Source organism: Capra hircus, chromosome 16 (genome assembly GCF_001704415.2).
Source record: "Capra hircus breed San Clemente chromosome 16, ASM170441v1, whole genome shotgun sequence".
Lineage (NCBI taxonomy): Eukaryota > Metazoa > Chordata > Mammalia > Artiodactyla > Bovidae > Capra > Capra hircus.
The window spans coordinates 106140-124354 of NC_030823.1; the positions used below are offsets into that span (position 1 = coordinate 106140).

The following is an 18215-nucleotide window of genomic DNA, read 5'->3' on the forward strand; positions in this document are numbered from 1 at the left end:
AGTGATGGGACCAGATGCCATGATCTTCGTTTTCTGAATGTTGAGCTTTAAGCTGACTTTTTCACTCTCCTCTTTCACTTTCATCAAGAGGCTTTTTAGTTCCTCTTCACTTTCTGCCATAAGGGTGGTGTCATCTGCATATCTGAAGTTATTGATATTTCTCCCAGCAATCTTGATTCCAGCTTGTGCTTCTTCCAGCCCAGCGTTTCTCATGATGTTTCTCATGAAACTCCAATACTTTGGCCACCTCATGCGAAGAGTTGACTCATTGGAATAAACCCTGATGCTGGGAGGGATTGAGGGCAGGAGGAGAAGGGAACGACAGAGGATGAGATGGCTGGATGGCATCACCGACTCGATGGACACGAGTTTGGATAAACTCTGGGAGTTGGTGATGGACAGGGAGGCCTGGGGTGCTGCAATTCATGGGGTCTCCAAGAGCTGGACACGACCGAGCGACTGAACTGAATAAAAGGTGAAATAAAAGATCTACATGTGTTCTGTTCCACTGATGTGGCCACAGGAACTCAAGAAGAGCTTTGCTTAACATCTTCATATTAAAAAAAAAGAAAAAGATCTTCATATGCTTTTTTTAGTCTTTATTGAATTTCTTATAATATTGCTTTTTTTTTTTTTTTTTTTTGGTATGTGGCATCCTATGTCCCTGACCAGGGATCCAAATCAACATCCCCTGCAAATTTATTATTGTTGTGAAATGAGAAGGTTTGGAGATTTACCAGCTGCATTTTGACTACATATATCAATCATATGGAAAATTATTTTAAAAATAAAACAATTTTTAGTTCAGTCTGTTAGACCCTTGTTCATGTTATTACTTTAGATAAATTAAATTTGACTATTTCATGACTACAGTCAATTATATTTAATTTCTAATACAATTCCTGATTCAACCTTATTAGCATAGTCTCTACTGTTACACAATGTTAGTAAAAGGCCAGTGGTTTGTGCCTAACGAATGTCTATGCTTATGTTTAATTAGATTAAAAACGTAAGTCTGATCCTAAATATGTTAGGATGGCACTGTCTGGTGGGTCCTGGTTGGGTTCCTGGTCCCTAAGTACCATGCTTCTCAAGACAGGGATTAGCACCTTTTGGTAGCTGCAAAGAAGTTAGAAGGACAAAGAACCTCATTTAGGACCCACAGTAACTTATTCCTCCTGGATACTAGCTAGACCAGGATCCTGCTCCGTCACAGTTCTATAACCTTAGCTCCGCGAAGCTTTTCTCACTCAAAACAAAGGAGACACCATTCTTTCCTCATCAACCCTACTAGTATTTATCTTGGTGGTGGTGGTGGTTTAGTCGCTAAGTCGTGTCCCTCTCTTGCGACCCCATGGACAGTAGCCCACCAGGCTGCTCTCTCTGTCCATGGCATTTTCCAGGCAAGGGTATTGGAGTGGGTTGCCATTTCCTTCTCCAATTTATCTTGGAGGATGGTGTAAATGAATAAACTTTTAAGAAATCGTTCCCCAGATTCCAGAAGTCAGAAATGTATAGCTTTCGTATAAGAAATTAGAGTGAAGACTTACCCATGTTAGACTATGCCTTTGTGGCCTGAGAGATGCGCACGAGAATGACAATAAACGCGCTTTGGGTGTACTGAAGGGAACCTGGAGGGTGGACAGAGACAATAGCAGAAAAATTGGGGAGACCAGAAGGTAAACACAGTTCTAATCAACGGGGTTGTGGGTTTCGGTCTGAGACACAAAATTATCTTTTAAGACGTAAGACAAAACCCACACGGCCCATAAAAACACCCTCCCAACCACTTAGGAACCCAGACTCAGGGTTATCTGCAGGCGCCGGATGATGACGTACTCTCTAAACCAGAAGGTGATTGGTTTCTGAAGAGGAGAGTTGGCGGCCGAAGCGACGCGGAGCCGGGGCCTAAGTCCTCGCGGGAGCTGCGGTCTCTGGAACGGGATGGCAGCGGAGCCGGCCGGACTTGGCCCTAGGCTCACAGATCCCGCTCTCTGGCCTGAAACATGGCACGGGGTCCTGGCCCTTTAACCCGGCCTCGCCCCGACACGGTCGCCATGCCCAAGAGAGGGAAGCGACTCAAGTTCCGGGCCCAAGACGCCTGCTCAGGAAGAGGTGGGCGAGGGGCAGGGGCTTTGAAAGACTTGGGGCTGGAAGCAGGGCTGGAAGGCACTGTGGCGAGTGCTCGCCTGTCTGCGATGGGAGGGCGGCTGGGGCCCTCCGGGGACTTGGAGTGCGCAGAGAATCTTGGTGGGGAGGAAGCTGAGGAGGGACGCCTTCTCCTTTGAGGGTTGGTACTGTGTTTCAGTGACCGTGGCGGATTATGCCAACTCGGATCCGGCCGTCGTGAGGTCTGGAAGGGTCAAGAAAGCTGTCGCCAATGCTGTTCAGCAGGAAGGTAGGCTTCCAGCGAGTCTTTTCAGACTCAGACAGTCTGAAAAGAAAACTAGGTTTTTTATTTTCCTGGGGTTCTGCCTCAGTGTTTTTCTTACAATCCTTTGGGGATCTTCCTGTAAACGTGTTTGCTGTCCTCCGTTGTTACTTACTTATTCAGAGGAAGGGAAAGATTAGCCAAGAACAGTAGAAGTTTCTGTAGCAGTAATTATTTATTTGTATTTCTATTAAAAAATAAGTCCTTGAGTACTCTTCTGTGGTTTCCACTCCTTTCTTCCTGGTTATTAATCTTCTTCCTATTGTTCACATATATTCTTCACTTAACTGCTATTTGCTTGTGCATTTGAAGCATTTGTTTTCCTTTTTTCATGCTTCTCTTACTTTCAAGCTTGAAACTTGCGTTTTTATAATAAGTACTGTCTCTCATCCAGAATTAAGGTTAAATTGGATTTAATTCCTCTCAACCTTCTCCTCAGAAATTATGCAAATGAAAATAGCATTCACTTTTTGCTTTTCTCCTGCGGGGTTTATAGTGGAGAATAATTCACTCCCTTATTTCAGATCTGATGTGTTTCACTCCCGTATTTCAGGTCTGATGTGTTTCTGCAATTTTGGAGTCAGTTTGCCCATTGCTTTCCAATTTTTTGTATTTAAAATGCTTTTTTTTTTTTTTTTAAACATTCTCAGCTTTCTTTAGCAGACTCTCACACTGCTTTTGCTTTTTTTGTTTTTCTGTTTTCTTTTCCTCATGTATGCTGATACCCTGCCTAAGCCATAGGCTTAGGCTCTGCTGTCTCATTCTCTTATTTTTTTCTAGTAAAATCTCTCTGTGGCTTGGAAGCCTCCCAGGTTCCTGCAGTGGAAGCTCTTTCTGGGGCTGGTGAGCCCTGTGACATCATCGACAGCAGTGGTGAGACTGATGCCCAGGAAGAAGGCATCCATGAGAGAACTATCTCCAGAAAAAAGAAAAGCAAGAGGCACAGAGGTACAACGCTGGCTTTCTTTTGGATTATTGGTCCTATCTGTGGTGATACCTTGAAGCTGTCACTTCTCAGTAACACAAGAGGTGATACCAGTAGGGAACCCGAGTTTGAATATTAGGAGTAGGACAGGACTTTAATATACCAGGGCTTTCCACTTATATCTAAATTTGAGAGGAAAGGAGAGTCATAGCAGTCAGTATATTTCTGGAGCTGTAAACTGTAGTAGCCGTTCATTGAGAACATATTATCATTGAGAACATTATCAGGTAAAATCCATTTAACAACAGGAGAACAAAAAGCCTTTGCATTTCTGGATTTCTGAATGTGTAAGGAAGCAGACTTTTGACAAAAATGTTCTCCTAAATATTTGGATTTTTATATAACCAGTTTCATTTCAGTTAGATATGTATGTGCTCTGCAGTTGTTAACGTCTGCTTTATGTCTACTAGGTACTGTAGTAAGTAGAAAAATATGTGATATTTATGGATTAGTGATGATAAAACTTACACAAGTGAAACAAAGAAAGTTAAATTAATGGTATATAATGTGCCAATAGGAGAAGGCAATAGCAACCCACTCCAGTACTCTTGCCTGGAAAATCCCATGGGCGGAGGAGCCTGGTGGGCTGCAGTCCATGGGGTCGCTAAGAGTCGGACACGACTGAGGGACTTTACTTTTACTTTTCACTTTCATGCACTGGAGAAGGAAATGGCAATGCACTCCAGCGTTCTTGCCTGGAGAATCCCAGGGACAGGGGAGTCTGGTGGGCTGCCGTCTCTGGGGTCACACAGAGTCAGACACGACTGAAGTGACTTAGCAGCAATATGCCAATCCATCATTCACTGGTTTGCTCCAGACTTAAAAACTTATACTCTTGGAATGGAGCCCAGAATACCTATTCTTTTTTATTTGTAATTTTTGAAAATTATTTACATATTGGCTGCACTGGGTCTCTGTTGCTTTTTGTGGGGGCTTTCTCTAGTTGCGGTGGGTGAGGGCTACTATTTGTTTTGGTGTGTGGGCTTCTCATTGTGGTGGCTTCTCTTGTGGAACACATACTCTAGACACGTGGACTTCAGTAGTGGTAGCACGCAGGCTCAACAGTTGTGCACAGGCTTAGTTGCTCTATGGCATGTGGAATCTTCCTGAATCAGGGATTGAACCTGTGTCCCCTGCATTGGCAGGCAGATTCTTATCCACTGCACTACCAGTGAGGTCTCAGGGTACCTTTTGATAAAGCTAAAGTGGTTCTGATGATCAGCTAGAGTCAGGGGGAAGTTAATATTATAATGTATCATTTTGGTCTCAGATCTATGAGAACTTTCACCTATACTTGAGAATCAGATAACAGACTTTTGCATTTGTTAAAATATTTTGAAATAATCAGCAAATTTGGAAAATTCAGCAGTGGCCACAAGGCTGGAAAAAGGTCAGTTTTCATTCCAATCCCAAAGAAAGGCAGTGCCAAAGAATGTTCAAACTATAGCACAGTTGCAGTCGTTTCACATGCTAGCAAAGTAATGCTCAAAATTCTCCAAGCTGGGCTTCAGAGTACATGAACCAAGAACTTCCAGGTGTTCAAGCTGGATTTAGAAAAGGCAGAGACACCAGAGATCAAATGGCCAACATCTGTTGGTTCATAGAAAAAGCAAGAGAACTCCAGAAAAACATCTACTTCTGCTTTGTTGACTATGCTAAAGCCTTTGACTGTGTGGATCACAACAAACTGTGGAAAATTCTTAAAGAGATGGGAATACCAGACCACCTGACCTGCCTCCTGTGAAACCTGTATGCAGGTCAAGAAGCAGCAGTTAGAACCAGACATGGAACAATGGACTGGTTCAAAATTGGAAAAGGAGTATGTCAAGGGTGTATATTGTCACCCTGCTTATTTATTTAACTTATATGCAGAGTACATTATGTGAAATACTGAGCTGGAAGAATGATAAGCTGGAATCAATATTACCGGGAGAAATAGCAATAATCTCAGATATGCAGATGACATCGCCCTTATGGCATGTGAAAGGGAAAGTGAAGGGGAACTAAAGAGACTCGATGAAGGTGAAAGAGGAGAGTGAAAAAGCTAGCTTAAAACTCAAAATTCCAAAAACGAAGATCATGGCATCTGGTCCCATCACTTCATGGCAAATAGATGGGGAAACAATAGAAACAGAGACAGACTATTTTCTTGGGTTCCAGAATCAGTGTAGATGGTGACTGCAGCCATGAAATTAAAAGACACTTGCTCCTTGGAAGAAAAGCTATGACCAACCTAGACACCCTATTAAAAAGCAGAGACATTATTTTGTCGACAAAGGTCCGTCCAGTCAAAGCTATGGTTTTTCCAGTTATCATGGATGGATGTGAAAGTTGGACCATCAGGAAAGCTGAGTACCGAAGAACTGATGCTTTTGAACTGTGGTGTTGGAGATGACTCTTGAGAGTCCCCTGGACTGCAAGGAGATCCAACCAGTCCATCCTAAAGGAAATCAGTCCTGAATATTCATTGTAAGAACTGATGTTGAAGCGGAAACTCCAGTATTTTGGCCACCTGTTGCGAAGAACTGACTCCTTGGAAAAGACCCTGATGCTGGGAAAGATTGAAGGCGGGAGGAGAAAGGGACGACAGAGGATGAGATGGTTAGATGGCATAACCAACTCAATGGACGTGAGTTTGAGCAAGCTCCAGGAAATGGTGAAGGACAGGGAAGCCTGGCATGCTGCAGTCCATAGGGATGCAAAGAGTTGGACACGACTGACCAACTGAACAATAACAATTGAAATAATCAATAATAAATGAACTGACATTGCTTTGCAATTATGCCAGTTATTGTCAATTATACCACTCTTTTCCAGAACCAAGGATGCTAATAGACATTCTTCTCTCTCTCTTGCTTGAAATCCCTGCCTATTGTCACCATTGTATCAATGTTAGATATTTCTCTTGATTTTCTTCTTTGATTTCAAGCACGTTCCACAGAAGAGCTTACAGATTTTTAAAACATCTTTGTTGAGACAAAATACATCCCTTTAAAGTGTGCACTGTGTGGTTTTAATATGTTCACAGAGTTCTGTAGCCATTAACATGATCTAAGTTAGAACATTTCTGTCAACCCAAACCTGTTAGTACCATTCCTAATTCCCTCCTAACACTCTTTCCCACCCATCCCTTCCTCCCAGGCAACCACCAAACTACTTTCGGTCTTTATAGATTTGCCTATTCTGGACATTTCATATAAATGAAATAATATGTGGTCTTTTGCATCTGACTGCTTTGACTTCGCATAGTGTTTTCAAGGTCCATCTGTATTGTAGCATACATCAGTGTTTCATTCCATTTTATTTGACTATTATGAATAATGTTACTAGTATCAGTCATAGACAAGTTTTTGTCTGAACATATATTTTCATTTCTGTTGGGTAGGAGTGAAATTGCCAGATGACATGGTGACTGTGTTTAACTTTTTGAGGAATTGCCAAGCTTTCTTTACGACGTTTCCATTTTATGTCCCACTAGCAATTCCACATCCTAGCCAACACTTGTTATTTGTCTGACTTTTTAATCTAGTGAATGTGAAGTGGTATCTGATGGTTTTCATGTGCATACTAATGTTGAATATTTTATGTGCTTATTGGCCTTTTGTATATCATCTGTAGGGAAATATCCAAATCTTTCACTCATTTTTAAATTAGGTTATATTTTTATTACTGAGTTGTAATAATTCGTATGTATTCAGGAGCCCAGTTAACTTATCAGATGTATGACTTGTGGTTTACAAACTCTTAGGTATAATTCATCTTTTACTTCCTTGCTCCACTTTACCCTCATTAAGGTCCTTTATTCTCATCAAACCAGTCTTCCCCTCCCACTCTTTTTTCTTTTAAAAAAGGAACATTTACAAAAGAAGAATGAATAGTATAATGAATCCCATGTGGCTATCACATAGCTTCAACAATTATCAACTCATGGCTGTTTTTGTTTTAGCCACTACCCCCTCACCCCTAGTCTCAACACACACACATGCACAATTAGTTTGAAAGTTTCCAGACATCCCGTTATTATATCTGTAAATATTTTGGTAATTATCTCCAAAAGATAAATGCGCTTTAAAAAATTATCACATGTAAAAAAGTTAACAGCAGTTTATTAATATCATCAAAATCTTGTTCAACTTATCTGTTTGTTGCCATCACATATGTTTTGTTTTTCTGAATATTCAGGCTTCGTGTTAGCTGTTTATTTCACTTGGAATACTTCCTCTTAACCTATGCCTATCAAATTTTTTATGTCCTAAATAACTTACTACATGAAACTTTCCTTTACTGATTCCATTTACGTTTTGAAATTCTTAATAATTATGTATAAAATATTTGCAAAAAAAAGAATATTGGCAATTTTTATAATCACTGAATTTTGTCCCTAAAGACAGAAAAATTTTAACAGTACTCTGCTTTGTAAAAGTTATCATGATTCTCAGTGGAGGAATTACTGAAAGTTGTCTGCCTTCTCTGAGAGAGAGATTTAAAGTGGGAGAAGAGGGCCCCAAGGGCGGTAGGTTGAGCCTTATATGGTTACTGGAGATTTCAAGAAGAATAGGAACCACAAGAAACAATGTTTTAGAAGCATTGGTCTGCATTATGAAGAACCTGATGCAAGAACCTAATTGACTTACAGAGCTGCAGGAAGTGACTAGAAAAGCAGACGCAGCTTCAGGGAGGTGGTTGTATGGGCTTTGCCCAGGAAACAGAGAAACCTTGGTTTTGGGTAACTATATGACTAAGTCTCAATTAAAGTTTAGAGTTGACCAGATTACTAGAAGGAAAAAAACATATGCTCAAGCAATTATTGAATGATGAAAATACATTGTAATTTACTTAGTTTTTTATTTTGTACTTTGAGGGTTCTTTATACTATATAAAAATCAGTTTTGTTTTTTAAATGACTGAACTAAAGAAAATGATGGATGGGGATTGCAAGGGAAATGAAGGGTAGAATTTATATAAAGTTGGAATTTGGAGAAAACTGGGTTTTGTTTACCTTGACTTCATGCACAAAGTAATATGGGCCACAATAATATAGTAAAATGGGCACAGTAATATTTTCCTTATTTCCATATTATTGGAGTTGAATGGTGTAATGTATGCTAAGGTACTTTGAAAACTTCAAAATAGTGTGTAAATACTGGTTAAATAAAGGCCTTAAGAACAACACAACCTATTCACTTGGGCAACAGGAAACAAAAATTTTCAGCAGCTACAATAAGGAGGAAATGTGAGTTTGAGAGGCTTCCTTGGACCTATTTAAACTATTTTCTTAACTATGCAAGTCCTGGGAGAATTGAAATGATTAGGGATCTTTATATGTGCATATAATAGAAGGTCAGAGGTTATAGTTCTTTTTTCTATTTCAGAAGACCTGAACGGGACTGGAGGAGAAGAGTATCCCATGGATATTTGGCTATTGCTGGCCTCCTATATCCGTCCTGAGGACATTGTGAATTTTTCCCTGATTTGTAAGAATGCCTGGACTGTCACTTGCACTGCTGCCTTTTGGACAAGGTTGTACCGAAGGTGCGACCGCAAAGAGCTCACTGTGTTATCTGTGTGGCTGATTTCATTGTTTTTGATTTGATGCTACTCCCTGGATGGTGACCTCTTCACTTACTCTAATTCATGCCTGGGCATGAACCTAGCTTTGACTTCCTTGAGCTCCTCTTTAAAATTGATATTAATTCATTCAGGTAATTGTCTTCCCTATGATTACCTTCTTACCCCCAAGCAGAATCTTCATTAGGTTGGTACAAAAGTAGTTGCCGTTTCGGACAGTGAATTTTAAATCCTTGTAACTAGGCTCAAACACATCTTTGGTGATCAAAATAGAAACCATTACATTCAAAACATTTTTGCCAACAAGAAATAAGTTGTTTATTCCTGTAGCATGAAAATCTACGCCTCCAGATTCAGTGAACTCTTGGAACGTGTTTCTGCCTCCTGCTGCTTGTGGAAGTGTTTTGCCTGCAAAAAGTTGTTGAGATACTTGAAGCAGTGGTAGTCAGTTGGCAAGAGGTCAGGTTAATATGGCAGATAAGGCAAAACTTCATTGCCCAATTCATTCAACTTTTTTTCTTCTTCAACTTTTGAAGTGTCAGTTGTGCAATGTGCATTCAGGCATTGTAGAGAATAATTCTTGGGCCCAATCTATTCACCAATGCTGGCTGCAGGCATTGCAGTTTTTGGTGCATTGCATCAATTTACCGAGCATACTTGTCAGGTGTAATGGTTTTGCTGGGATTCAGAAAGCTGTAGTGGATCAGATGGGCAGCAGACTACCAAACAGTGACCATGACCTTTTTTGATACAAGTTTGGCTTTCGGAAGTGCTCTGGAGCTTCTCAGTCCAGCCACTGAGCTGGTCATGGCTGGTTGTTGTATAAAATCCACTTTTCATCGCATATCACAATCCGTTTGAGAAATGGTTCATTGTTGTTGAATAGAATAGTAAAGAAAAGTGAAGTTGCTCCACTCAGTCGTGTCCGACTCTTTGCGAACCCATGGACTGTAGCCTACCAGGCTTCTCCGTCCATGGGATTTTCCAGGCAAGAGTACTGGAGTGGGGTGCCATTTCCTTCTCCAGGGGATCTTCCCGACCCAGGGATCGGACCCGGGTTTCCCAACTATAGGCAGACGCTTTACCCTCTGAGCCACCAGGGAAGCCTAGAAGACGACAGTTCAGAATGACAGTTTTTTTTATTTTTGGTCAGCTCATGAGGCACCTACTTATTGAGCTTTTTCACCTTTCCAATTTGCTTCAGATGCCAAATGACCATGGCATCTGAATGGTCAGTGTTGAGTTCTTCAGCAACTTCTCCTATAGCTCTAAGAGGCTCACCTTTGATGATGGTTCTCAGTTGGTTGTCAGCTTCCACTGGTTGGCCCCTACACTCCTCATCTTCAAGCCTCTCATCTCCTTTGCCAAACATCTTGAATGACTACTGCACTGTGTTTGGTAGCAGTTCTGGGCCAAATGCATTGTTGATGTTGTGAGTTGTCTCTGCTGCTTTATGACCCATTTTGAACTCAAATAAAAAACCGCTCCAATTTGCTTCTTGTCTAACATCATTTCCATAGTCTAAAGTAAATACAAAATAAACAGCAAGTAATGTCATTAGCAAAAAAAAAAAGTGAGAAATGTACATTAAAATGATGTATAATATAACCACATTTATTTAAGAATGTATTCCAATATGAAGTGGCAAAGATCAACAATGTAACACCCCAGTTACTTTTGCACCAACCTAATACTTTCAGCAAAAGTAAGGTCTCAAAAATAACTGTTTTTGACTTTGCTTCAGAGGTTTATCTTAGCTAGAATTCTCAGAAACTATAGCTGCCCATCTGTTTATCTTTCCAGCTGGGTTGGTTGTTTCTTAGATTTGCTAGTCATCTTGAATGCATAGTCTTTGCATTTATGTGGCTCTGTATAGTTGCAGTGGTGAGGAGAGAGTGAATGATGTAATTAATAAGAGGGCTAACTTTTGATGCTGGGTTAGAAGTGTCAGTAAGAATATGGTGAAAGGGGATGTTGAGGTTATCAGGGAGTAGAGAACTTTCTGAGACATGTGACAAGAGAACCTGGTATATCTTCTCCAGTGCAAGTTCTTTTTGAGTAACAAGTATATTGTACTAGTATTAAGTCAGAGACTTGCCCTTTTTTAAAGTGAAATAGGATTTAAAATTTTTGAGTGAATAGAGAAGTGCAGGATTATAAGGTATATATGAATTGGGTTTTGCATAACGAAGAAAAGAAGCTGAGAAGTGAAGGAGATGGTAATTTGTACGTGTGTGTGTGTGTGTGTGTGTGTGTGTGTGTGTAAGAGCACTAGGGACAAACTACTGGCCAGTGGAATAGTAATGTAAAATGTGTACAGAACCCAGGAGTCCTAGGAGACTGGCCTAGAACAGAAGAGACAGGTCGCTTACTGGTAGGAGTAATGTGTCATGTTTCAGACACTACACACTGGATGCCTCTCTGCCTTTGCGCCTGCGACCAGAGTCAATGGAGAAGCTGCACTGTCTTCGGGCATGTGTGATCCGATCTCTGTACCATATGTATGAGCCATTTGCTGCTCGAATCTCCAAGAATCCAGCCATTCCAGAAAGCACTCCTAGCACATTAAAGAATTCCAAAGTAAGTGGGTATTAGTGGTAGGGTTTAACAAATGGACTCTTGTATAATGGGCCTGTTATCATGGCTTGTTTCTAGCTTTCTGAATGGGATGGTCTGGGGCTGTAGATACCAGGCTGCTCGAGGACTAGCATAAACTTTCCGGGCTTGGGGGTATCGTTTCATCGTTTCTCCAGGACATTCCTGCTGTGCTGGGCTGGCTTATGTTATCTTTACCTTAAAGCTTTCTTGTGCTTTTAGCATATTCCTTATTCTCTTTATTTTCTTACCTTAAACATTGAACCACTTTAAATGGTTTGATGGTCTGAGCGAGGAAGAAGCACAGTTCAAATGGTAAATGTAAACCATAATTCTCAAAAGGTGCTTTAAATCATGACATGCTAAGTCACTTCGGTCATGTCTGCCTCTGTGCAACCCCATAGACTGCAGCCTCCCGGGCTCCTCTGTCCATGGGGTTTCTCCAGCCTAGAATACCGGAGTGGGTAGCCATTTCCTTCTCCATTAAATCATGATACAAAAATATTAAAAAAACAAATTTTCTTCTAATTTTCTTTTTCTAATATGACCTTGACATCTGGAATGTCACTTTCTCATTGACTTCTTAAAAGATTCTGGTGTAGACTTCTTCAGCATTTGCAAAGTGCCTATTGTTGGCAGGCTCTGGGATGGATTGTTTCACAGACTATAAAGTATTCCTACTCAGACTTTAGCGCTCTAAAATTCTTCCTGTGTTCTAGGCCATTATTTATATCTCTGGATTTCTCCAGTAGTTTATATTCATTTATACATTGTATTCAAGTTTCATTGTATTTTTCTGATCTGTAAGTAGGTCTGTAAGCCTGTGGTCCATTTTTTCCTTTGTTCCACCATGAGGTATCTGGTGAACACACCTTTGCCAAGCTAGACTATTACAGCATATATGATTATTTAGGCAAGTTGATGTCTCCAACTTTTTTCTCATTCAGCTAATACTATTGTCCAAATTTTGTATCTTTTGAGTTTGTGAATTTTTTTTTTTAATCTGTTCCTACCCAAAGTCTAATGTTCTTTAGCATTTCGTAATTCTATTTTGTTTTTTATGCTTTGGATGTTAATGATTCTTTTTCCCTAATTCAGGTCTAGTGTGAGAACATTCTACCTGATACATATTGATTAAAAGAGTACTGTTGATTTCAAGATCATGGTTTTTCCCAGGACTGTAAACTGAGGTGGTCAGGGTCATTGGCTGAGCTCAATTTAATGTCACACTAGTTGATGGATTTAGGGCAGGATTAGAATGCCAAGTGGGTAGAATTTTATTCCTTCTTATAATATGAGTAGACAGAGTATCTTTTCACATTTATAGTTTTCCTCCCCCTAAAGACCTTTGATCATCACAGGTTAACTGTGGTGAGGTGGGATCACCCCAAAGCTGACCGTGGCCGGGTGTTAATCAGTTGCTGGGAGCAGAGCAGCACTGGGCAGACTTCATGCTGGACATCCTTGCGGCTCCAGTGCACAATGCAAGTGCTACTCCTAAATCTAAAATGCCCATGTCTTCATATTTTTATAATTTATTAATTTTTTAAGTGGACTACTAACAGTGGTGATAACAAAAATCTTAACCGAGACAGGAAGCCTAGGCCACCTGTCTGCTGTTTTTGTGTCCATTGTTTAGAGATCTGGAGGATGTGGGACCTGCAATGGCTGATGTCCCGTGCATTGCCTTGCTAGTAGAACCATAATCGCATGGCATTCAGGAAGTTGCCAGCATGCCTGAAGGAAGTTGTCACATGTTGCTGGACTCCACCTTTTCGTATTTGATTCTCCCTCTCTCTCTTTTCAGTAGCATAGCTTGTGTGGGACACTGGAGCTGTTGTGTTGGCAGCAGAAGTGTTTGCCCCTTAAAGCCAAGCCCATTATTTTTGATGGAACAGCAGGACGTACAGGGCATGTCTGAAGGGCAGGACAGCTGGCACGGCGGACGACCCACCCCTTATCCCCTGGGAGGTACTTAACTTCTTGTGTTAACCCTAGCTGTAGCCTGACTTTCTTTGAGGGGCTTACTCTAGATTGAATTCAGCTCAGCTCTGTAGCTTCCATCCCGGCTGTCTGCTCCCAGAAGGTCCTGAGTGGTTTGCTCCTATTACATTCAGGGTTGGCTATCTCTGCCTGCTTTATGGCTTTGTTATCGTCTTATCTGATGGCTACTGACTGCCCTTATATTTTCATGTAGAGAAGTGGCCTGCTGAATGCCCCAGTCTCTAGAGACCATGTTTCTGTCTTTAAAGATGAGAACAATAGGGGTTGACCTTAATAGCATCTGAGGTTGACTTTTATCGGTACCTCTTCTCTTTACTGAATAGCCTTGGGGTTGTCTCTTCTCATGTTGCACCAATGTCAAATTGGGGGGTGAGGGGGCAGGATATGGGGGTTTCTATCTGTGCCAAAGTAAAATCTCAGCATTGGAGCCATGGCTGGCTTTAGAGCTAGCAACAGAAAAGTTATTTTTATTTTCTTACAGTGCTTACTTTTCTGGTGCAGAAAGATTGTTGGGAACAGACAGGAACCAATGTGGGAATTCAACTTCAAGTTCAAAAAACAGGTATGTGTTTTTATCATCTCTTTGCTTTTCAGGTAATACCTTGCTCTGATTTTATTAAACATAAAATTGCCTTTTTAAGATCAGATACTACACATTAAAACTTATAATAATGTCATGAAAAGAAAGAAGGAATTATTTTATATGAAAGAGGCACAAAGATTTAATAGCTTAATGCATAGAGTAAACCTTGAGCAGATCCTGGATTAATGAACAATGAGATACCTCTTTATGTATAAAAGACATTTTTGGTACAGTTAAAGAAATTTGAAGATTCTGTGGACATTAGATATGAAATTATTGTTAATTTTTTTAGGTGCCAATGTTACCTTCGAATGACTTTGCCTCCCCCACCCCAGAGCTGTGATTTTTTTAAAACATATAAATATATATATATTTATAAAATGAGAGATGTGAGAGGAAAGAAAACAAATATGGCAGAATATCCAATGGTAAAGGGTATACAGGAGTTTATTGCATGATTTTATTAATTTTTCTGTATACTTGAAGACTTAAAAGTAGGGGAAAGGAAAGAACTTTGTACTGAGGTTATTTGCCTAAGAATTTTTTTTTCAAAGCAAATGTATTTGTAAACAATAATAATTCACATGGTTGTATGTATCTGAGACAATTTGAGGAAGCCGTGGGGAGAGGGACTGCCAAGAGTGTTCGCAGGAAGAGCAGATACTATTGTACCTTTCTTTCTGCTTGTTGCTTGGACTGTACCTGAGATCTTGGCTACCGAGAGGACTTGTTCTGCATGTCCTTGCATGTGTTTCCTCATCTTTCAAAGGGCTTTCCTTGATCGGTGTAAAGCTGATTTATATATTAAAGAGAGAAGAGATAACAGAAAAATGGATCTCAGCAGCTTTAGTTAAGCATTTTCATTGGTGGAGTCTTAGAGCCATAACATTTCCTCTAACCCATGAGAGTAATTCTTAATTCTCCTCAGTCCCCAAGATTAAAGAGCAAGTGTATGGGAGGATTGCAGCCTCCCATTCAATACGAAGATGTTCATACCAACCCAGACCAGGACTGCTGCCTACTGCAGGTCACCACCCTCAATTTCATCTTTATTCCAATTGTCATGGGAATGATATTTACCCTGGTAAGTGGAGACAGGATGTCATCCTCAGTTCTTTTGTAGACTGTCAGTGTACCTAGAGTTTGAAAGATTTGTATATTTAACCACTGAGGAAGAAATCTTTGAAAAAAATTATTGTTTAAAGTAATTTTAAACAAACTCTGAAAACTGACTTTTATATTAGGAATAGACTTATTTGTGGAGAAGTTAATTATGTCTGAGAATATTTTACTTCTGTTTCATTCTCCATAGTGAATAGAATGGTTTTGTATCTCCTGTGTTGTGCTCATTAATGTTTGAGAAACATTACCCCATTAAGGTTAATGATAAAGCTTATGCATGGGCACTATATGTCAGGATCTGAAGCATGCATGTGGTATCATAAATGGAATATTAAAATGTAGGGTTACCAGCTCTGTCCTTTGCGTAATTCTCTTGACTATTCAAGGTTTAGCTAAGAATTAGATTAGTAAACAACAAATATGCCTCTGGTATATTTTCCATATTTTTAACATTTTTAACTGGATTGGCAACTGGAAAGTTCATGTAATTTATCTTTTCTGTATTTTTGGCTTATGTTCAGAGATATGTTCCACATTGAAAATAGCTTTATTCTTTTTTTAATGGTAAAATAAGTAATGCATACTTCATGTGAAGAATTAAATAATACATAAACATGTTGAGACAGTAAAGGTAACTTAGACTTGTATCCTCTAACTGCACTTAACTTCTGGGCAATTGTTCTTCAATGTTTCTGTTAATATATACATGTAGATACCCACTCTCTTAAATAATTTTGTATAATTCAAAGAATGTCATATACCTGTTTTTATGGTAGTCATCTCATTAAGCCACATTAATGACTTATTTATATACTCATATTCCATATTCTTCCTATTCATATAATTCTGTACCCATCTATATATGTTGATATATAAACACATTTAGAGATTTTGTGGTTTATTTTCCAAAAAAAAGTCATCAGATGTATCTCATCAAAATCCCTTCAAACCATTTCTTATAAAGTTTTTAAAAATTGTCACTGATGGTACTCTATGTGCACGTATCCTAATATTTGCAGCCATTTGAGAGGCTTTCTTTAGCACAGTTTAAATATACAGAGCTAAGAAAAACTTATAAAAACCACTGTTAATTTTTAATATTTTGCAAAGGTGCTAGTAGTGTAACTTAAGAGATTATTTTGTGGCCTAGTCCATGTCAATTGTCTAGACTGTTTAATTTCAGAGTGTGTCGTAGGAAAACAAGGTTGTTAAATTTGGGTATTGAATTTACTTTTCCCTCCCAGTTTACTATCAGTGTGAGCACGGACATGCGGCATCATCGAGTGAGACTGGTGTTCCAAGATTATCCTGTCCATGGTGGTCAGAAACTGCGCAGTGAACAGGGTGTGCAAGTCATCCTCGACCCAGTACACAGCGTTCGACTTTTTGACTGGTGGCATCCTCAGTATCCATTTTCCCTGAGAGCATAGATATTGCTTCCTGTCACTGAGGGCAGCCTTGAGCTAGGCCAGTTCATTTGTAATCAGATTCCAGTTTGGGGAATTTGGGAATCAGATTCCAGGGGCAGCTGGATTGTATATCTAGTCAATAATGCACATGCTCTTTAGGTTTCTGGGGTTCCTGGTAGAAGAAGGAGAAGGATTGAATCAAAAGGAAAAACAACTATGATTTTTAAACATATTTTAATGTAAAACTTTGTATTTGAAAGGAGAAACCTGGGCCTGTTTTCTGTGTTAAACCCCATTTGGTGCTACTGAGTTTGTTCTTTATTCTTTTACCCCAGCCAAAGTGGATGATCTTGCTTTAGGGGAAAATTAAATTCTTAAGTCTCCAAACAAGGAAATTTTACCATTCCTTTATGTATCAGAGTAACCTTAGAGGCATAAAATTGTTGCTACTCTTGCTTTCAGTTTAGCTGCCCCTCAAATTCAAGTGAATATTTCCTTGTTTCCCTTTACCCTTATCTAGAAATAAAGCAGGTGACAGGGTTTTCAGAATCTTAATGAGATTGACTTGTGTATCTTTCTTTAAAAATATTTGTTGCATAAATGTTTTTGGCCAGTTTTGAATTTTAGGTTTTGTTTTTTGGTTTTTGTTTTTTTTTTTGCATGAAGCTGATAGTGGTGATGATAATGATTTTGTGTTATATTAGGAACTTTTCATAATGTCTCTAGTTCTCACAATCCCACAAGGTGGATGATACTGTTCCCATTCTCTGGCTGAAAAAAACGGAATCAGTGACTTACCCAAAGCTATCCTGTCCTGTGCTTAGTTGCTCAGTTGTGTCTGACTCTTTGCGAGCCCCATGGACTGTAGCCCGCCAGGCTCCTCTGTCCATGGGGATTCTCCAGGCAAGAATACTGGAGAGGGTTGCCATGCCCTCCTCCAGGGGACCTTCCCAACCCAGGGATCAAACCCAGGTCTCCTGCATTGCAGGCAGATTCTTTACCACCTGAGCTACCAGGGAAGCCCACCCAAAGCTATAATACCCAAGAAATGGCAGAGCCAGGATTCTGACCCTTTGCTATGCCACAATTAAAATGGTCAGTCTCATTATTCTTATGGTAGATGTCAGCAAAGGGACGCAGGCAAGTGAACATAGATGGGAAAAATAAAAGGATGAATAAAAAGTTGATTGTGCTAAACCTTATCCCTAATCAGCCTAAATAGTATGTAAGATCCATGAAAGAATCTTTTAAATATATGTTTCTAAGTAAAATATAAAACCAGGAAAGTTACTGCAGGAAGAATAGTGATTAAATTGTTAAAAAGGCACTTATTATGGTGAAGGTCCTTTAAAAAATGCATTCCCATATTGGAACCAGACTTTGGCACTGTAGGAATTTAGTGCGTCCTTTGTTGTGCTCTGCCCTGTGCTACCTATCAGAGCTGATCTTTTCATCCCTGCAGGAAAACTAATGTCCTCTGTACTCTGAGAAGATCATGTTTTTGTTTTGTTTTTTTGC

The 18215-nt window shown here is 39.8% G+C and overlaps 1 protein-coding gene across 8 annotated transcripts; it reads left to right on the plus strand.

The window, feature by feature from the left end:
* Positions 1854–17318, plus strand: TMEM183A (transmembrane protein 183A). Of its 8 annotated transcripts, none has more exons than XM_005690362.3 (8): positions 1854–2115; positions 2309–2398; positions 3212–3379; positions 8792–8948; positions 11384–11564; positions 14065–14145; positions 15095–15250; positions 16533–17318. In XM_005690362.3, the coding sequence occupies exons 1-8, from the start codon at positions 2007–2009 to the stop codon at positions 16716–16718; spliced, it is 1128 nt and encodes a 375-aa protein (XP_005690419.1). In that variant the 5' UTR covers positions 1854–2006; the 3' UTR covers positions 16719–17318. The 8 variants fall into 8 exon arrangements, with proteins under 8 accessions (XP_005690419.1, XP_017915482.1, XP_017915480.1 ...); XM_018059993.1 differs by having other exon boundaries at positions 15103–15250; XM_018059991.1 differs by having other exon boundaries at positions 14085–14145.

Coding starts and splice junctions, on each gene's coding strand:
- TMEM183A (XM_005690361.2), top strand. CDS start 2,007: ATGGCACGGGGTCCTGGCCCTTTAACCCGGCCTCGCCCCGACACGGTC. Junction 8,949..11,383: donor TGGACAAGGTTGTACCGAAG/GTGCGACCGCAA, acceptor GTCATGTTTCAG/ACACTACACACTGGATGCCT. Junction 15,251..16,532: donor TGGGAATGATATTTACCCTG/GTAAGTGGAGAC, acceptor TTTCCCTCCCAG/TTTACTATCAGTGTGAGCAC.